This window comes from Anabas testudineus, chromosome 2, assembly GCF_900324465.2.
Source record: "Anabas testudineus chromosome 2, fAnaTes1.2, whole genome shotgun sequence".
Classification (NCBI taxonomy): Eukaryota; Metazoa; Chordata; class Actinopteri; order Anabantiformes; family Anabantidae; genus Anabas; species Anabas testudineus.
Window position 1 is genome coordinate 24,314,508 of NC_046611.1, and position 20,821 is coordinate 24,335,328.

The 20,821-nt window shown below is 38.5% G+C and overlaps 2 protein-coding genes and 1 long non-coding RNA gene across 7 annotated transcripts; 2 read left to right on the forward strand and 1 right to left on the reverse strand.

Moving 5' to 3' along the window:
- The first annotated feature begins 580 nt into the window (after positions 1 to 580).
- On the forward strand, positions 581 to 11,801 carry sgk3 (serum/glucocorticoid regulated kinase family member 3). Of its 4 annotated transcripts, none has more exons than XM_026362745.1 (17): positions 581 to 850; positions 4,874 to 5,053; positions 5,199 to 5,282; positions 5,496 to 5,568; positions 5,853 to 5,928; positions 6,099 to 6,174; positions 6,544 to 6,596; positions 6,690 to 6,747; positions 7,108 to 7,191; positions 7,288 to 7,419; positions 8,053 to 8,165; positions 8,528 to 8,564; positions 9,024 to 9,110; positions 9,366 to 9,461; positions 10,108 to 10,263; positions 10,423 to 10,512; positions 10,894 to 11,801. In XM_026362745.1, the coding sequence occupies exons 2-17, from the start codon at positions 4,958 to 4,960 to the stop codon at positions 11,062 to 11,064; spliced, it is 1,482 nt and encodes a 493-aa protein (XP_026218530.1). In that variant the 5' UTR covers positions 581 to 850; positions 4,874 to 4,957; the 3' UTR covers positions 11,065 to 11,801. The 4 variants fall into 4 exon arrangements, with proteins under 4 accessions (XP_026218530.1, XP_026218532.1, XP_026218531.1 ...); XM_026362747.1 differs by having other exon boundaries at positions 6,547 to 6,596; XM_026362746.1 differs by having other exon boundaries at positions 4,877 to 5,053.
- Positions 11,802 to 11,870: 69 nt separating this feature from the next.
- On the forward strand, positions 11,871 to 17,353 carry mcmdc2 (minichromosome maintenance domain containing 2). 2 transcript variants are annotated; one of them, XM_026362743.1, is made up of 14 exons: positions 11,871 to 12,114; positions 12,231 to 12,361; positions 12,435 to 12,494; positions 12,664 to 12,859; positions 13,016 to 13,138; positions 13,242 to 13,343; positions 14,231 to 14,359; positions 14,565 to 14,805; positions 14,924 to 15,129; positions 15,235 to 15,392; positions 15,792 to 15,971; positions 16,250 to 16,389; positions 16,802 to 16,911; positions 17,077 to 17,353. In XM_026362743.1, the coding sequence occupies exons 1-14, from the start codon at positions 12,018 to 12,020 to the stop codon at positions 17,241 to 17,243; spliced, it is 2,040 nt and encodes a 679-aa protein (XP_026218528.1). In that variant the 5' UTR covers positions 11,871 to 12,017; the 3' UTR covers positions 17,244 to 17,353. The 2 variants fall into 2 exon arrangements, with proteins under 2 accessions (XP_026218528.1, XP_026218529.1); XM_026362744.1 differs by having other exon boundaries at positions 15,319 to 15,392.
- Positions 17,354 to 17,481: 128 nt separating this feature from the next.
- LOC113163782 lies at positions 17,482 to 19,915 on the reverse strand. Its single transcript, XR_003298934.1, has 4 exons — positions 19,795 to 19,915; positions 18,425 to 18,491; positions 18,005 to 18,048; positions 17,482 to 17,780 (listed from the first exon to the last, which is right to left on the reverse strand). It is a non-coding gene; the product is annotated as an uncharacterized LOC113163782 (long non-coding RNA).
- Between the last annotated feature and the right edge of the window lie 906 nt (positions 19,916 to 20,821).

Below are 20,821 nucleotides of genomic sequence, written 5' to 3' on the forward strand. Positions count from 1 at the left end.
TTTAATTAATCAAACTAAACTAATGCAAACTAATCCAGTATTAAGACTTGGTAAAAATCTTCCAGCCATCATGTACAGAGCAAAAGGAACTACAAACTTTACATCTTATCATGTGTCTTTTACTATTCTGTTTATTTAAGACAACAGGGTCCACATTCCTATTCACCGAAAAGCTTTACTGTTCATATGATGTCATCCACTTGACAATGGAGATGGTAGTCTTGATCAACTTGCTCCTCCAGAACACCTTCAGATGACATCAGTTGAACTGAGACTGTTTCTAGGTCACTTCATCTGGAGGAATTTCCCAGTAAAAGTGGAGAGATTTATTAATATAAGGAAAGCAGAGAAAAGGTTAATAGATACATACATTCATATAGGCTGCGTGTACTACTTATACTAGAACTATAGGAAGCAAGTAAAAAAAAAGGATCAACCTTTAACTATTGTAAAAATTATGCTGAGTGACTCATTTTGACATATTAGGCTTTTATGTTGAAGGTTTTTAACCTCTTGTCTTGAGTAGGCAGAGCAGTCGTCGTATTTTGAAAGGCAGTACCGGAAGTGTGTCTGTGTATTTCCGGACAGTGCTTGTATCTGTGAGGTCCCGTGACAAATTTCATTGGAACTTTCTTTGGCCAGGAAAGACCGATGTTTCCTGTTTCTCTGACTTGACAGACGCCTGTGGGCAACAGACGACCACACTTTGAGTTTTAGGGCTTTTGGGGGCGTCTGTCCTAATTAAAACGGGACAAATGTTGTGGCTTCATTGACGGTTTAACTGCTGGAGAGTGACTCATCCCCGCTGGAAGCACGGACCTCGATGAACACCGCAGCGAAGTGCTGTAAGGTACGAAACGTTCATGGACAAATGTGTCTTCTTTTCTACTAACACAGCTTTGAAAAGCTGTCGTGTAATGTAGACCTAGCGTAGAGGTCGCTATTGTATTACATACCATCAACTTTTTGAACACGGTGTAACTAAAGTTAAGTAACTTGTAGCTAACTACTTTTCTTTCTCACACGAGTTGGATGATGTGTATTTGAGCCTTTACTTCACTGTTCACAGTCTGTGTTACACAAGAGAGCTTGTTAAAGCATGTCAGGTCTTTCACTTCGTGTGCGTGTCAGAGTTTTATTTGTGTGTGTGTGTGTGTGTGTGTGTGTGTGTGTGGTCAGCTCCTCCCTCCTCTCTCTCACTGTTTCTCCTCTCCTCTGCTGGAGAAGCTGTACGGTTTTTCCTGTAATACACGTGACCTGTGCTGAAGTTTAAATAGTAGGCCCACTATTAGTACGCACCTCAAGCCTCAAGTGAAAGCTTAGCACATGGTTCAGTCAAATAAAACAGAAGTAGTAGATTTTTTTTTTTTTAAATGCAGCCCACCTTCACATGATTGTAGTCTGTGTCAGACCACCCGCCCAAATGAAAGACCACAGTGCTGATTCAGCTGTATGGCTAGTGAAACACCACTGTTTCTAAGTTGGATGGTGTATATGTCAGTATTTCCCTCCTGTGATGCCATTACATAAAACTCAGTTAACAACACATGATGCAAAAGCAAAACCCCAATGACAAGATGGATGTTTTTCTCTCAATTATGCTCTTCATGGGCATTTATCCTCTGTTCTTGTCTGGATATTTAATCTGTCTCAGTGGGACAGTCTGCTCACTTTCTGGTTGCGATGAGTTGAGGAGACTCTCAGTTGCTTCCTTGATCACAAATATGTTTTGTATGATGCAGGTCATGTTATAAAACATGACACGATGGGTTTAATAGATTTAAACAGTCCACCGTTTAAGAATTTAAAACATTAATCAACACTAATATTCAAATCTCACCCTCAGACCTGGCCACAATTGCAAGTGTGAGCCTCAGCAGTTTGCAGGCAGGCACATGGATGTGTGTAAGTTGTCTGGACTGTCAGGTTAGGTTCAGAAGTCGTCCAGATGCTGAAGTCAGTTGCTCGTACGAGGGTTGACTGAGTTCATGCCCCTCACACGTCTCCAGCTGCACTTCCTCAATCAGAGATCTGTCTCTGTAGCATTATAATGAGATGCTTCAAAGCTAGGATAATGCTTGTTAATTCAGTTTTATCCCACACGTAGCAGATATTGTTTACATTTGTCCTGACTGTTCAGATGTACCATCAAAGTTCAAACTTTTTAAGGAACCTGGGCACATTATAATGAACATGTTTGTGTTCTTCTAAAATAAAAACCTGATCTTGATTATAACTGACAGGTTTCACAAATACTGTTCATGCAGAACAAGTCCCTGTGTGTGTGTGTGTGTGTGTGTGTGTGTGTGTGTGTGTGTGTGTGTGTGTGTGTGTGTGTGTGTGTGTGTGTGTGCGTGTGCGTGTGCGTGTGTGTGTGTGTGTGTTTGTGTGCGCATATGCATGGTGCAATGTTTCTGTGTTTATCAGTGGCCACATGCTTGATTGAGCTTTCACATCAGGTTTACTATCCTGGGGTGACTTCTGCTTTGTTTTCTCGCTCACAGTCTTTGTCACACACAATACACAGCCACACAAAGGGAAAAAAAATGTCCAACATCCTCATAGGATATCCACAGGCAAAGATATGTATTTGAGCTAAGCAGGAAGAATGCTATTTTGCATCTCTTGTAGTAGTGTACCGGATTTATGCTGTCAGTTCAAGTTCACTTAAGTTGTGGCATGAATACAGGGTGTGTTGGGCCTAGGGAATATGCTTTGAATAAATCTTGTTTCTTGTTATACTCATTATGACTTTACAATCTGTTTCCAATTGTTTTAACAAGCTTGACAGTGTTTGTGGGTGTGGTGAGCAGCGGCATTCCATATAAAGGAGAAGAAGCGTCAGGCTAAAATGTAGGTTGCACAACACAGTTATACGTAGATAGGTTATTTCCTTCTGGCACAACAATATTTTAGGAATGCAGTCGGTCAACCATGAAAGCAAATACAGATGTGAGGCAGCTCATGGAAACAACCAGCAATTTCATGTGTATCAACAACTTCAGGTGTTAAAAATACTGAATGGCCTGTTTCCTTGTAAAGTGGCCGATGCAGAATACAAAACCTTGTAGCCTAGTTACTGACAATGTTTGCTATCCAGGTTTAGCTGGTGATGATTTCCTATAATGATAGCATTTTAAAATTTAGGAAATTAAACTACTGGTCTGTTAGTGGTTTGTCTTAATATAACCGAGTGAAAGCGAAACTAAAAGAAAGTCTAAAGTGGGAACAAAAGTGAAAAAAGCAGCTAGTGATGAAGAGGGCGTTAAGGTCCCTCTGACTGCACACATGCATTTTAAAGAGGGTCACTCTCTTGCTGTTCCTTCACCCCAACGTGAGCAGAATGAGGTCATTCTCTGAGGATGCATTCAGGATCAATATGCAGATAGTGAAAGTTTACCAAAAGCAGGTTTTCCATGTGCTGTGAGCAAACAACATTTTTGACAGTAACAACAGTTACACAAACTACTGAACAAACAAGGCTGACCTCACCAACATCAAACAATGGACAAGTCAGAGCAGGAAACAAAGAGCTTTCTTGTAAAAGAAACAGACGCTACATATTCATGGTGAAGGAAAAGAGATATGCTTCACTTTGTGCGATTTAGAAAGCCACACATGGTAGTTTATCATGACCCCAGCACAGTTCAATTACTCAATACAGGAGATAACATATGTAACACTTCATTTTAATTCACCTCTTGGTATTAAGATCTTGAACTTATGTTACTGTTACTTATCAGGAGGAGGTGTGAATCACAGCAGTGAACCTTATTTGGCTTTTAAAATAAAAAAACAACTCAAACAACTTATTCCCTAACTCCACCTTCAAAGATCCCTGAAAAAAAATATTTTAAAATACCTTTACACTGACTGAAACAAGCAAGAATGTCACAGACCCAGCATGTGTGAGAGAGCCAGTGTTTGTCCATGTGTGAGTGTGGGCTCACATGTTAGAGAGGCTGCGTGTGCACTGAATGCATGTGGAAAAAGCTGCGCAAATAGTGATTCTCACTTCGCATGTGGAGATTGATAGCCCCTTTAATAGCAAAAGAAGAAACAAGTGAGTACACTTGTCACCTTTGTTAAAGTGTTGTGTTACCTTGAATTCTTAGCTGAGATAGAGGATGTGATATGCTCTGTTATGCTCAGAGGAAGGAGTGAGTTAACTAGTTGCTAAGGAGGAGGGAGCCTGCCTGCCGTCAAGCTGCAGCTCACTGACCCCCCTGTTGTTAAATGTGCAGTCTTGCAGAAATCTCCACTCCATAATAGACTTGAACCAGAAATGGTTTTAAAGTGAAAAACTTCAGGTTTCAAGTGTTTTTGTTTTTTTTCTTCTTCTTCAGTAGTAGTAGTTGTAGTTGATGTTTCGGTTGACCGTTGGCCAATGTGTCCGTTAGTATCTGAAAGAAAAGGAAAAACATGTTTTATGCTCGACATCTGTGTGAGAGTGTTTAGACCAACATGTGACACTGTGACTTGCTGAAAACCATACAAATACAAACAGTTACTGTAATGTTCTCAGTCAACTTGATACTTTTTATGACAGATGAACACTTGTAAAAAGCAGCTGCAGTGCCCTGAAACCTTGGCCTGAATAACTAGTAAGAAAATGATAGATTAACTGATGGATGACCTAATGTAATTCCTTAATGCTGTGCAGCATTACATTGCGGTACAGCTCAAACATCAAAGAAGTACCGTACGACAGTACCGAAGGACAGAGTCAATAAATGCCATCAAGTGTTTATGTATAGCTGTGGCTGATAACAGACATGAATGTACTCAGCCAACATGACCGAAATGTGTAGAGAGCAGACAGACACCAGTTTCACTTCTGAAATCTCTGTCTGTTCTCTTTTCTGTTCTGCAGCAGCAAGCCAGAGTGGGATGGGCCAGTTGTATTCTTGAAGTCTTATCCAGGAGGACACAGTACTTTATGACTTTGCACTTTTGAATGCCAACAGCCCTCAAGATGGAGGAGCAACCCAGCCTCCCTAATGTCAGCATACCATGCCACAATGAGCAGAGGGACAAGAAGAAGCGCTACACGGTGCGTGCAAGATTCAGCTCATTTTGTGTCAAATGAACGAAACATGTAGAGAAACTGTATTGCTGCAAAATGTCTATAAAATCTTATACTTATAATTTGGTAAAGCAACTTTTGTTTACATAGACTTTTATTGTCTTTTTTTTAGGTTTACAAAGTTATTGTCTCTGTTAGACAACATGAGTGGTTTGTCTTCAGGCGATATGCAGAGTTTGATAAACTCTACAACACAGTGAGTGGTGTCAGATTGTCATTTTGGTCTTACAGCAGCTGGAATACTACAGCAACACATTACTAACTTAACTTAAATCCTGTTCACCTGTCTTTGATTTTCTGGCTCTTGTGTCATGCTGTTCACATTGACTCAGAATAATTATGTACTTGTAATCACAGGTTTATTTATGTACTACCCCTTATGTCATCTTCTCTGTTGCTCTTAACACAGTTAAGGAAACAGTTTCCATCTATGAACTTGAAAATTCCTGCCAAGAGGATATTTGGGGATAATTTTGACCCTGGTAAGTGTTTTCATACACAACACAACACAACACAACACAACACAACACAACACAACACAACACAACACAACACAACACAACACAACACAACACAACACAACACAACACAACGCTCATGTTGTCTCATGTGATGTAAAGAATCCCAAACATGTGAATTCAGTACATGCATCCAGATAGAACTGCAGGTTCCAGATGATAACAGCAAAAAAACACTTTTGTTCTTGATATTTGTTTTTGGCCTTCAGCATAGTTTTTCTAACACAATATATGCATCCATCTAATAGAGTTCATAAAACAAAGAAGAGCAGGGCTACATGAGTTCATCAAGCGAATTGTCTCCCATCCTCAGCTTTGCAACCAGTAAGTGTTGATGTTGTCTCTCTTTTCATGCTACGGACTATTGAGAGGAATTAGATTCAGTGATTATTCACACCTGATGTCAGTGAGAAAATGAACAATGCTTTGCTTTGCTATGCTTTGTTTGCTGGTGTCACTTTATTTAGCTTGTTTAACGTTCATAAACTTCACAGTCCAGATGTGAAGAGCTTTCTGCTGATGGACAGATTGCAAAACCTTTCAGATGCCTCTGAGGATGAAGATGATAAAGTAAGTAATCAGTCAATCATTGTTTTTTTATTTTGTTGGATAAGCTTATTTTGTTCTTCCTTTGTATGTATTCTTTCTGTTTATATGTTGAATGGTCCACATGGAGTAAAGTAGTTGGGCCCTGCATCACTGTGTTAGAAAAGGGGAGATGCTGTATCCCTAAAGATGTCATTTGTAATCTGTATAGCAATGGAAAGAGTCTATCTACTGAACAATCTAAACAAAAAGAGAAAATTAACATATTTGCTGTATGTTGTTACCATGACACATGTACAGGAACTGTCCTTGAATCAGTGCTGTGTGTGTCTCAGTCTGAGCTGTAATAACATCTTGGAGACTAATACAGATAATGTTTTCTCTGTTGTTTAGCAGAACAATTCTACCTCCAGAAACATTAACCTGGGACCTTCTGGAAATCCACAGTATGTTCACTACCGCTTACACAGTTTGATTGTGTAATAACATAAATCACATTTGTACATGTGAAATTAATCTGATGTAATTTTTATTTTCAGAGCCAAACCCACTGACTTTGACTTTTTAAAGGTCATAGGAAAGGGGAGTTTTGGGAAGGTATGTGTGCAATAGTTGAAAGTACAGTTGGTTTCTGTTCAACCTAGAGTAAAAATTCACTTGCATGAACATTTATAGCTCTGCTCATGCAGATAAATATTATCATCACTGTGCTAGATTCACAACACAAAGTGGTTTTACAAATCAATGTTGTGTGTATATATATAATATCATTTGTTTTAAATAAGCTGTGTTTAGGAATGTTTTGAAATGCTTCTGTGCAGTTTGGTAGCAACAACATTTAGTTCTGCATGCGGTGGCCTTCCAAGTAGGAAGTGAGAATCAAACTGGGATTTGCTTTGGTTTACACTATTAATGCAATGTTTAACATCCTTTGTCTCTCTTCGTCTTGTGATGCAGGTTTTCCTTGCAAAACGAAAACATGATGAAAAGTATTACGCAGTTAAGGTCTTGCAGAAAAAGATCATTCTTAATAGAAAAGAGGTAATTTTACAATCAAGTATGACCCTGACCCTACACGTGTTACAGGTATGTGTGCTTCTGCTACTCAGTTACTCTTTTTTGTTTTTTTCAAATTAGCAAAAACACATCATGGCAGAACGCAACGTGCTGCTGAAGAATGTGAAACACCCATTCCTTGTTGGGCTTCATTATTCCTTCCAGACCACAGACAAGTTATACTTTGTGTTGGATTTCATCAACGGAGGAGAAGTGAGTTGTTTAGGTTTTGTGCACATGATGCGCTCACGTAGAAGTGAAACACAAGAAAAGCTAAGAAGGACAGCATTACAGGAAATGTCAATTAAACTGCTTAAAAACAATTCTTCCGAGCAGCACTGTAGCTAGTTAGCACCTTCCTGTGTTTATGAGAGATCACAACATTACTCCAAATAAAGAACAGCTCTGACTGTGACTTCCTCTGTGGAGCTCTTTCAGTTGTGATCAGCGTTTCCTTTTTTTTAAAAGCCATGCGTGACTGACTGTGCGAGGGTGACACACAGATTGACACATACATGTATCTATATTCAAGCACATGTGAATCTGCCTACTGCTATACTAATACATATTTACACTTTCCAGTGATTAAAACCTAGTGTTAACATCTAAAATCTAAAATATCTTGAATAATTTTTACACTTATATAAAGTAACAGCAAAGATGTGGCATACATCATTGATTTTATGTCGTGATGCTGATGTATAAATTGCAGCATTACAACCGGTTCATGTGATGAGTGAAGCGATAATGGTGGTGCATTCGTTTTTGTCTACTATCCAAGTAATATTGTGTGTTAACACATACAGCATACTAATAAATAATCCGCTGTAAACTTTTGAATTTCAGCTGTTCTTTCATCTTCAAAAAGAGCGGACTTTTCCAGAGCCCCGAGCTAAATTCTACATTGCAGAAATGGCAAGTGCACTGGGATATCTGCACTCTCTCAACATTGTCTACAGGTATGAAGGTTGTTCATTTAAGTTAGCACATGTCTAGTGTTTCATTTATGAGGTGTCCTTAAGAAGCCAATGAAATTAATCAGAAGAGATTGGCTTCATTCATTTGGTAATGTGTTCTTGGGGCCATAGAGAGCATGTCAGCATCTATAAAAATACAGTACTGTATGTTGTATATTTAAATATGCTAGTGAAAATATAACAACAACATGAAGAAAATTAGCCATATGTCAGAATTCCAGATTGAAGTTGAGGTATTTGAACATTGCGTTTAGAAATGTGGGCAACACTTCTGTGCTTGCTTCTGTGTACTGAAACACACTGATTTGTATATATATATATATATATATATGTTTTTTGTTCAGAGATTTGAAGCCAGAAAACATCCTGCTTGACCAAGAAGTAAGTATTCATGATTTGCATCTAAATACACTCCTGTGCAATTTATTTTCAGTGTAATCACAACAACAGGAAATACAGTAAATGTTCAATAGTTTGTAAAAAGTTTCAAGTACAGTACTATTGAACTCTAGTGGACAAAAAATAACTGCAGTTTCATTACATGACAATGAATAGAAGACAAAACACAAATGTCATTATTTTCCAGTTTTTTGTACCACTAATGAACCACAGTGTCATCTACAGTTCCATCCAGGCAGACTGTGTGTGATTGGATTAGGTACTGGATAATGATTTCCTGCCTGGCCTTGTTGAGAAAGTGAGGGATCGGTGAATGGGACTGAACGAGCCATGCTGGAGCCAACATTCCTGGGCAACAATAGAATCCTCAGTCCCCAGGGATAATGAGCTGCTTGTGTGGCACATGTTGTCTAAAAATGTCTTTGTGTCCCTTCTTTAAAGGGGCATATCGTTTTGACTGACTTTGGACTGTGCAAGGAAGGTATTTCCCAGACAGATACCACCACTACGTTTTGTGGAACACCTGAGGTGTGCGTTTTTACTAATCTGCTTACTGCTGATTTGGCACCATTCACATGTTCCAAAGAAGTCTCACCTTAAGTGTCAAAAAGTAGTAGTAGTAATCATTAACAGCATTTTTGAAATAAAGTGTGGTTAATCATTTGTATTGATGAATATAGACTCTTAGGAGCAAATACGGTCATTTGGTTGGTGTATTTTAATTTGGAAACAAAAAGTCAAAATTAATGTTACATTTTATGTTTGAATGCATCTTCTGACCAGTACTTGGCTCCAGAGGTCCTGAGGAAGCAGCCGTATGATAATACAGTGGACTGGTGGTGCCTGGGATCAGTGCTATATGAAATGCTCTATGGTCTGGTGAGTTTTTAGGTTTTAAGCTCACTGGATTTTTTTTTACAGCAATATGTCATCACTATTTTACACAAAGTACTTTTATATTTCTATTAAACTTGAGTCAACATCTATCAACAATGCCAGATTTATTGACAGCTTCTTCCCCAACAAACCATCATGCATAACAAATCCAAAATATTCACAGAAAAAAAATCTTGCAAAAAAAAAGAGGAAGGATATTGAATAAAGAAACATGTTGACTTCTGGAAGCCCTGACTGAAGGACTGGGAATCAAGATTCCTTCACTTAAACATTTTAGTTGCAGGGAATAAAGATCCCTTTTCTGTCATTTTCTTCTGACATTTAACATAATGCAGAGAGAAGGAGCCAGTTAACGTGTAATGAGGTGAATGCGCATCCTGTGTAAGACATGTAAATCAGTGGATATAGTATAATTACATACCAATACAAAGGCTGCATATTCTAATCAAACTTTTTGGTTGTACTCATGAATTTGTCTTATGGCCTAATATTAGAGCTCAAAAACACAGATCAGGTGAATGAACACCAAAACTTTTCATGGTTACATGCAGCAAAAAAACTGCACATTCACTTACAAACTGCACACTCACTCACAAGCCTCTACATTTTTTTGCTTCTCATATTTTAGCCACCATTCTACAGCAGAGACACACATGAGATGTATGACAACATTCTCCACAAGCCGCTGGTGATGCGTCCTGGTGCCTCCGGCACAGCCTGGTCTCTCCTCCAGGGCCTGCTAGAGAAAGATGGCACATACAGACTGGGGTCCAAGGATGACTTTGTGAGTGGGACTATTAATTGTCCATGTGCAGTAACCATATTGAAAGTAGTATATCCCGTGTTTGAGCTCTCTCTGGTGGCCAATCAGCGATATTTTTTCTACTAACTTCCTAATAACACAACATTACTTTTAGGGTTAATGAGTACTCTTCATTTTCAGAATGAAATCAAAGCACACAACTTCTTCTCCTCTATCAACTGGGATGACCTTGAACAAAAGAGGATCCCTCCCCCATTCACACCCAAAGTGGTAAATATTTTGTGTCTTGCTCAGTAATTGGAACCATAGGCTATTTTCAGGACTTCACCTCACACCAATATAGTGAGACAGTATAACTCAAATTGTTTTTGAAGACCATCTATTATATTATATTAACCCTACTGTTCCAACACATTTGTTAACTTTTTCTTACCTTTATCCCTGTTAATTCGCTAATTAGAATCAACTTGGTTTTATTGATCCCACTGCAGTATTGTTTATGACATATAAATTAAGAACCCCCTTATGAAAACATACATGTAATTTGTTATGTGAAATTTGTTCTATGAATTAATATATTGCCACACAAAGAATGATAATAGTTAATGTATCTGTTCCATTTCCCCATCCTTTTTTTTTGTTATTTTGCAGAGCTGTTACTGTGATATCTCAAACTTCGATCCTGAGTTCACAGATGAGATGGTGCCCAACTCCGTCTGCTGGTCTCAAGAACACTCCATAATCAATGCCAGTGTAATGGAGGCTGATGATGCCTTTGTAGGCTTTTCTTACGCTCCAGCTTCTGATGACTCTTTCCTGTGAAACATTCCCAGTGAGGTCTTCAATTGCCTTTAAACATTAAAACTTCTTTTAACTAAAGGGAAGACATTTATACCACAGATGAACTTGTTATGTGAAGCCAAAATGTGCAGCTGACAAGACGCAGCACAAAAAAAAAAGAAAAAGGAAAACATTTGGGAAAAGTGTGCCTCAAAAGTCTTTATTTTTTACCTATTTGTATTTATACATAACAGATGATATTTTAAGAATTAAGGGCAGATATTGTTTATCAGTGTAATTCCTGGTGGTTTCTGAAACAAACCATATTAAAGCCTTAAATTTGTCCCTGAAATTACTCCAATTATTATTATTATTATTATTATTATTATTATTATTATCTGAAAAACTTGAACTGTGCACTGGACTCAATGACACCATTTAAAAGTCAGATGTTTTGTGTTTCTCCATGTAATTACTGTAAAAATGAACTCATGTATCATATCCATGTTAACTAAGCTGGAAATAGACATTACCTGAGGCATCACTGAATAAAGCATCTTGGTTTGTAGGTCACAGTCTTCTACTTCTGCAGCTACCTTTTAGTCTTGTGTTTGTGAATGAAATGTTTGTTTTTTAATATTGTTTTGTGTTTAATGTTTTGCTATTATGTGCCTTAACGCATTTATTCATGATTACAGTAATTAAGAATCCACAATGCTTTACTTCACATGGAGATTTACTAGGCTTGTAGAATAATAAAAATAAGAAAGAAATCTGAACATTAGAGTGACATTGTGTTTTATGTTAATAATGTGTTTTGTTATATGCTATTTTAAAACTTTTGATTAATTTATTATAATAAATCACCTCGTCGTAGCTAAACTGTTACCATGGAAACGTGGATGACCCTGGCGCCAATGCAAGCTGCTAACTAAACATTAACATGCTAACTTAGCCTATAGCAAAACCTGACTTTTTTTTACCAATAAACGAAAATGGCTGACATTGTGTCGTTAAAAGAATCGGTTCTCGTCTATTTAGACAGAAGTGGTGGCCTTCAGAAGCTGGTAGAAGACTGCAAATCATTTAATGGTACTTTAAATAAGACTGCTCTTATGTCTAGCTAGAGTTAGCTAAAAGCAGTTGTTTAGCTAGCTAGCTAGCTAGCTAGGTTAACTTAACAGCTAACTTTGGTTCCGACTTTTTAGACCCGCAACAAGTTGAGGCAATGTACAGGTTTTGTATCGTCGTGAATCCCTCTGATGTGATAGAGGTGGATCCAGAACTGGGTGACTGTGTTCTCCATGACCCCCTAAGAGCAACAGCTTTGTTTCAGTCTGTAAGTAAAACAGCAGCTAGCGTTACCTAAAATGAAACGTTAAATTTCCGATTTAACTTTGTAATGTCTTCAGGTTTGTTTCCTGACGATAAAAACACTTTCACTTGTTGAAAAGATCCACACAGAGAGTCAGGTATGAATAAGTAGTAACGTTTTATTTGTTTCTTCGCCTTGGTCATTACAACACCTTGTTTAGCTTGTTAGCACATTATCAGCACATGTCAGGTTAACATCCTGCACCTATGAGGACTGGATTGTTTTGTCAGTGTTGTAATAATGTGTCACCTGGTTGTTCTTTTTAGGTGAATATCATTCTCAGGTTTACATACCTGCCTCCATTCCCTGAGTACACGTTGGACCTTTGTAGCTATCCTCGTGTGTTCAGCCCCATGAGACCTGTCTCCATGGAGGGCTTGGTCATTGCAATGACGAGGGTCACAAAATATACCCAAGGGGCCAGGTTCCTGTGCACTAACGATGACTGCCCCTGTTCTACAGGTATGGAAGAGAAGACTCTTGGCATCTTAGCAGAACCCTCATTTTAGGTTTCTCTCAGCTATTAGTAGCCCACATTGTAATGTAATCTCAAACAAATAGTACTCAGACTTTTAACTAGATTCATATTGGATTATGTTTGTCTAATGCTGGCTCTAGGATTTCACCACATTCGAGTTCATGCTCCCGGCGCCACAGAGTCAGCTACTGTGAGAAACGACTTCACCTGCATGATCTGCAACTCTCAACTGAAGGAGGATGTGAAGTTCAGAGTTTTGGGAGGTGACACTGAGGATGTTATAAGAGTTAGTTACTATGTAGTGTAGGATAGTTTAATTCCATTGATATATTCTGCATGTGTGTCTATGTTTCTTTGTGGAAAAAGACAAACAACTTGTGGAGCTGATCCATGTGAAAGCGCAGAATGTGTTAGCTGCCCAACAGCAAAGCACGCTCAGATATCAATCTGTCACCCTGTTTCTCAGAGGTAGGTAGATACATTTACAGTGTACATTGAATTCACATCTGTTTTTGTTTCTTGGCATCCTTAAGTTTTTTTTTTTTTTTTAACTATTCTACCATTTGTGGAGTATGAAAGAGCCACACCTAAGCGTCCCGGAGCTACAGTATTTGTGAACTTTGCCATACACGAACCTAGGAAATCGTTGCCTCACTCTGCATTCAGCCTTAAGACATTAGTTTCAGCCCTGTCCCTTTTTTGTGTCTGTTTCCATGGCAAAGAACACATGAACCTTTAAGTTTAAAAAGACATTTGCTTTTTTAAAGTCTTAAAGGACACACTACACTATAGTGTAATGTTTCTAACATTTTAAAATAAATTGTTTGTTTGCAAAATCTTCTCATCCATTATTTTCACTCCCAGTCTTGAATAATGTGGTTGTAATAGCTTATATTTGCACACAGTCAGATGTATTGAGGTTTGTCATTAATTTTCTCTGGCTTTCTAAATGAGGCTCACTTTGGAACACAAACCGAGTGGGGGAGAGTTCAAATAAATAGAAATGTGTACAGCCAGCCAGAATCAGTGCCTCATGGAGGGATATTAAGTGTTTCTGTCCCCTCTAATAACATTGTCCAGCTAGTACCCCTGAGAGTATAGGAAATCTCAGCACCAGTATTAACATATTCTGTTGACCTAGTCTTATGGAGGAATTCAATACACTGGGTTTCTGTTACTAAACATATATGTTAATAAGTGAAAGAAACACTCATTAGTTGGCTATGCAATTTGCACACAGAGAAATCTTTGTTCTGAAGTCCTCACTCTGTTTTTCTTGGCAATAGCTTGTAGGTAGCATGCATGTCTCTTCAATAATCACCAGTGTTATTGCTTTGTTTCCCCTATTCATATAGACGAGCTGTGTAACTCGATGAGAATTGGTCGACTCTACAGGGTGTTAGGCATTCCTGCCCACGTGCACCAGTGGCCCAACATTACCTGTAGTGTAGAGGCAAACAGCGTCCAATTGTGGGAGCCAGAGTGTAAGGCAGTAAATTACCTCATGTTAAATATTTGTTCAAATCTACAGAAATCCCTACCACAGGCATACCGATCATATGAATCTGTATAGTGTGCTAACAGTCATTAATGTGATTTGTTGCAGTGACAGTTTTTGTATTTTATAGTCAAAAGTATGCATTGTTATCATATTAAAACACCTAACATGTTTCACAACTTTACCTTCAGATCCCCATAAAGTCAGTGCTAGCTTCCAGGACTTGTTTAAGGCCACATCCTCTTCTCCTTGGAGGTTCTCTGCCATCCTAGCTCACTGTTTTGGGTTGAATGTGGCTCCCCCAGGATTGTACAACACACTAAAGCTGGCTGTACTGCTCAGCTTGGTGCAGAGCAGCACAGATGCAAAAGACAAGATATTTCACAACTTGGATCTTCTGGTTGTCACTACTGACACTCTCATTGTACACAGGTAAATGAACGTTAAGTGATCTGAATAACTTAACTTAGTGCATCCAAAATGGACCCACGGGATACTGACCCTGTGATTTAATGCTCATTAACACTTTCACCTTTTGTGCGTGTGCTAGACTAATGGCGTACAGCTTGAGTTTGGCGTGTCATGGGGTCAGGCATCACTCCTCTGGGGAGATGTTTGCATCACTGTCCCGGGATGAACATGGAGCAGGAACTGCTAACATCCATGCTGGTTCTGCCCTGCTAGCCACAGGAGGAATTTGCATGTTAGGAGAACTTGGATGTTACAGAAAGGACAAACTGGATGCCATTCAGTCAGGTAGTGTACAAATTATGACATTTACAGTGATTTATTACAGTAATGTACAAATTATGACATTTACAGTAATTTTTACTGTACTTAGTTTATGTGACGTTTTCTCAGTTTTAGAGAGCCGTACAGTGTCTTTGTTCATCCCAGGAAAAAAATATGGTGAAGATGCTGACCAGCAGCTTTCCCTCCCAGTAGAATGCAGCTTCTGGGCCCTCACAGAGTTGTCTCGATGGTCTGGCAGGGCAGACAGTGCCATACTAGGAATAGCGGTGAGTCCAGCTATTTGATGTTCTATTAACATTGTATAGCTGTTAGATTTTTGTGTAAAATATATTTTGCCTTAATCTGATTACATTTCTATAGTATAATGCTTCGAGTTTAGAGAAGGCACATTTCATTTAACTTTTTAAAAGTACAAGCAAACAGGAAATTTAGATAACTTTCCAAAAGGACAGCCTTGCTAAGACTTGACCTGGAGAATAATCAGTGCTTTGTTTTTTTTTTCCCCAGCGTAGACAGTAAACAGAATAATCTGTCCAATTCAAGTTTCAGAGATGTTTTACATCACATTTGTGACTTAAATAATAGTGTCAGTAATTTTACAATTTACCATTTTATAACAGGACATTTAACAATTTTTTTATGTGTATTCTTTTTTTTGTGAGCAGGATATAGGTCCCATAGCAATTCAGCTGGTAGATGCTTTTGGCCTGCTCATCCAGTGCAAAGAAATGATAGGCGAGCAAGCCCTGCTGGCCCAGGTCAACCACACTCTCCTGCAGGCAGTAAAGCCTGAACAGCCCCAGTACACTTCCTGCTGGAATTTTTCTACTGAAGAATACACAGAGGTACACTATTTAGCTATTCTTTAATTGATTGAATTTAATTGATTTTGATAACATACGTTAATCTTTAGCAATTTTACATTTAATGTGGGAAAAAAAACTTCAGCACACTCCCACTTAGGCTGTAACCTTTACTGTTTATTTATGTTGAAGTTTTTTTATTTGCCAGTCTGTGATTTCCTCCAACAGCCCTGTTGCATAATCAGGTGTGTAGATACCCTTCCTTTAGTTTTTATAGTTCATGTTAAATTGCAATTGCTGTTTCAAATTCTGTCTTCCAGCTAGTAGCCCATGCACGAAATTTGCAAGTTGATCTCAGTCCTGGAGCAGAGAAACTTATCCATGGTTATTACATGGCCAGCCGTAGAGTCCGAACACAGAGTCAGGGTGTCAAGATATCTGTGGCCTCAATCGAATTACTGTAAGCACTCCACTACAAAATTGGGATGAATTATTGTTTTAATATTGTATCTCCACTACTATAGACTTAAGGAGAATCACAAGTCATTGCTCAGTGTAATGTGACTATCATCCACTAGGTGGGGAACTCTTACCAAGCCATACCTTCAGATGATTATTTTTCATTTGGTTATGACAAATGTTTACAAATCTTTTTCACTGTGGTGACATATTTTATGTAACTGAAACTATGAAAATAAATCTGTTTTCAGTACGGCTGCAAAGCCAAAAAAAAAAAAAAAAAAAGTAGAAGTAGTATAACATTTACATGGCCTGTGCAAGTTTTCATCACATATTTTACTTTTATAGATTACTACTCTTTCGCAATTAATAAGGACATTTACTTATTTATAAATGTTCTTTTTTTGTCTCAGGGTCTCTTTGGCTGAGGCCCACTGCAAGCTGTGTCTCAGAACACAAGTATTGGAGGAAGATGCTGTAATTGCTGTGCTCCTTTGCGAAAACTCAGAGACTCTCAAGCATGGTAGTTTTTTCTTTTTTAAATATGTAATAATTTGTCTCCTTATTTAACACCAAGTTTAAGATGTAAATTTTATGATTTAAGTACCTATTGTAGTTTTTGGGCAACTTGCATATAAGCACCACCGTAGCCCGACTGCGATGTAAGCTAACTAACCTCCTCCTCCAGGGACTTCTGCTCTTGTCATTCCACCTGACTCCGTGTTTCCCTGTGACCTGGGAGATATTGATGGTTTGCACAGGAGAGATGTGATGCTAGATAACCTCCACCAGAATATCCTACACTTCATTTACACCTATGCACCAGGAGCAGACACATACATCACAGAGGAGTAAACCTACTGTAAAGGTTAAAAAAAAAACCAAAAACAAACGGTAGGCAACACGGGCTCACACTAAATATGCCACATTGATGATGATGACTGGGTCATGTTTTATGGCAGTATATTCATTGAATCAGAAATGGCTTGAATTTAATGGTGATAGAAGCGGTCCCAGTAACAAGATCCACGTCCAAACATCTGGTACTCAGTACATCAGAAGATATGGAAGAAGAAAAAATTCAAAAAGGTCATAATTTTTCTCCAAATAAATTTTATTTAAAACAATTAAACATTTACAATAAGTGAGATTTCAGTAAAATGGTTATTTTCTAGCTCAGAGAACACATTAAAAGGCATGGAAAACATTCAAACAAACATTGATGAACTGGAGGACAAAACACAAAAGATGATACAAGTTCCATTTTGTAGTACAATGTGCAAACTGCTAAAAAAATTAACTATTGAACGGTATCAATATACCGTTGACTGAGTCTGGGGGTCCGGCCTTACCTTTCAAATAGCTGCCATCTTAGTCAGCTGGCTCCACAACCTTGCCCATAAATAGAAAAATATAGAATGAGTTTAAGTGAAAATAAAGCAACTTGAATGGTTTAACAACTTTAGCGTTTTAGTTCAGTTAGTCACATTCTCAGCAGCCCATTTGGTCTGATGGGTAAACGGCGAAAAAGTGAACTCATCATTACTACATCATCATCATCATCATGTCAGTTCCAGTGCAAAACAAATACATGTAATACATGTGGCTTTACTTACAAAGGGTGAGAAGAAACTGAGTCATGTCCGGTACTAGGGTTTATCTGTTAAATACAGAAAATATTGTCAGTTGAATGCACCACAGTTCCATTACAAATGTTACATGATACTATGTACAGATATTTCCAGTCTTGTACTGGCATAAAATCTGGGTTATGCAGTTAAGTATATATTAAACTTTGTTTGCAGCTCGTAATTCAGTAATCACAACCTCACCACTCTTTTGTCTGATGGGTAAACGGCGAAAATGTGAATTCATCATTATTCCAGCTGCAGGAGTTTCAAATGCTTTAAGTTTAATCTGACACAATGCCTTAGTCTCCTCACCTAGTGCTTCCTCTACATACAGCATATTAAAGCTGCCCAAGTAGCAAGATGTCTAGCAACTCAAAAAAGAAAATACTGTAACACAAAACTCACCTTCTGATGTGCACAGGAGAAGAGGATTACATCTGGTACAACTGACTGCAGCGTGAAAGAAAAGTATCTGGAGGATTTAAAAGAAAGAAAAGGATTAGACGAACTTTAAAAATTAAAATCTAAAAGCCATTACCCACATCTTTTGTAAAATCAGTCCTGACCAATTAAAATCACAAGTCACAATTGCACCACCTTATTAAGATGAGTAGACACTACAAAAGTAAACTCACTGTCACAGCAGCTAGACTGCCCTGTAACCTGAAGCAAAAACAACCAAAAACTGGCAGGACTTCACCACTGACCTTAAGTGTTCGCAGTGGAATCTGACATTTGGCTGTCTGTGGTTTCTAGTGGTGCCTGATACCTAAAGTGCAAGTTCACAGAATCCACCAAGCATCCGAGCTTGTTTATTATTATAACTGGCTTTGTGTATAATCTCTGAGTCCGTCACACTAAACCAAACCTCACAAGTAGCTACTCTCTGCAGTGATGCATTGATTTTCAGCTTGCATGAAAAAGATGTACTGAAGGGATAGTCAATATAGTGACGACAGATGACTGATCACACACAGGTCAAAGGGTATAATGTTACACAGCTTGGCAGCACAGACGAAGCCGTCGGACTGAGGACAGGTTCAACAAGAGGTCACGACTTCTGCCATGACCTTACGTCCTCAGTTGGGACCATGATGCCTTCCCACAGTGAAATAATGGGAGAGGGCAATTCCCTAACCAGCCGCTCTTCTGCCGACCTCCTCTGGACAAATCCAGATTTGGACAGTGCGGCAAGAGGCTGAATGACACAGTGGGTGTTTTTTTTCCCTTCTGAACTGTCTAAAAGTGATTTATTGCATTACTTTAGGAATGAGATCCGTCTACAGTGAGATATCGATACCATTACTGCTGGGTCAGGCCTCCTTTGATTTTGCATCAATGAAGTCGCAGCAGATTTTCAACTACCTTTACGCGTATGTGCAAGAAAACTAAAATATGACTCGGATGTGATAAGAACCGACACGAGCTTATCAGTATTAATAGTAAACTCCTGGTTCAACTCTCATGCTAATCCACGTGCGGTGACGGTGCAGCTCATGTTAATATTGATTTCATGTCTGGACGGACAAAATGTACTTGAGATCCACACTGACTAGCTATATAATACGAAAACCTAGAAGATAATGACAGCTGAACTATTTAAACCACAATGAAATGAACGGTGTGCCCCTCTTGCACACGTGGCCGAGATGCTAACTAGCTAATCATGTTAAGTACCAACGGCCGTGTTTACATTAACACTGCTTAAAAGCAACTGGTCATTTAGCAGCGTTTTAAGTTATGGAAGCGTACGCACCAATTTCACAATTACCTACCTACTAGATGAGTGTTTAGAAATCATTAGTTGAGACAAGACGACCACACGACCGCTCACCACCATTTCTTCAAGGCAAGAGAGCGTTTCCGGTCCGTCCTCCCAGCTACTGCGCCTCAGAGCTGCGCATGAGACACAGCTGAGCAGTAGTTCTGTCAGCACCAACTCGCCCTCATTTATGAGCCGCAATCATGGATATATTAACAGGTCTCTCATGATATATCAAAGGCTACAACAATGAACCATTCTCTCGTTTATTTGTTCTCTTTATTTTCTTGAGTTTACTGCAGATAGAACAGACACGGATTTTTGATTTATTGATATCACTGATTTCCTCCAGACCGATTAGAATAAGGATATAGCTACTGCCTTCACTTTACTATTAAAATGTGATTTCCCCCCTGAACATTTAACTTTTAACTAATTTGTTAAGCGATAATCAGGTCTAGCTCTAGCCTACAACAAAGGTCAGCAAATAAAGACAAGTTATATAAAGACATAACATATATTTGCTTCAACCGAAACTATAAATAGTTAAATTTTAAATGTTGGCGGTTAATTTCCCTTATATTTAGGCCTCTGTACAAATTATTGGTTGCGTTTATAAATACGACACAGACTGACAAATATGCTTTATTTATTACATTTAGGCTACATTTTAGATGTCTTAATCTGCAGATAGGAAAGGTTTACATTCATATTGCTGCCGTAAAAACCTGGATTAAATCTCACTATACTGGGTTATTACTCACACAATTATGGATTCAATTATGGGTAGAAGATTACCCAAGAAAATGGGCTCTTTTGATCCAGTGACCCAGTGGTGATGAGTAAATAAACCAGTGCTGGGTCCCAACAATCCATCGGTCCTGGGTAACTTTAACTCGACTATTGTAGCATCTACACAATATTAGGTTTTAACCCAGGATTTGTAGTGATTTTGTTATGTAAACAATAAAAATCTAATTATTTAGTCTATACAAGCGAGCGCCATAGCTGCACTTACAGCGACTGTATAAATTATCAAC

Bases quoted from the DNA above. Each gene is read 5' to 3' on its own strand.
- mcmdc2 (XM_026362743.1), top strand. From the start codon at position 12,018: ATGGCTGACATTGTGTCGTTAAAAGAATCGGTTCTCGTCTATTTAGAC. The intron at 12,495-12,663 runs GTATGAATAAGT...TGTTCTTTTTAG, and splicing joins AGATCCACACAGAGAGTCAG to GTGAATATCATTCTCAGGTT. The intron at 12,860-13,015 runs GTATGGAAGAGA...TGCTGGCTCTAG, and splicing joins TGACTGCCCCTGTTCTACAG to GATTTCACCACATTCGAGTT.
- sgk3 (XM_026362745.1), top strand. From the start codon at position 4,958: ATGCCAACAGCCCTCAAGATGGAGGAGCAACCCAGCCTCCCTAATGTC. The intron at 5,283-5,495 runs GTGAGTGGTGTC...CTCTTAACACAG, and splicing joins TTGATAAACTCTACAACACA to TTAAGGAAACAGTTTCCATC. The intron at 7,420-8,052 runs GTGAGTTGTTTA...TTTGAATTTCAG, and splicing joins ATTTCATCAACGGAGGAGAA to CTGTTCTTTCATCTTCAAAA.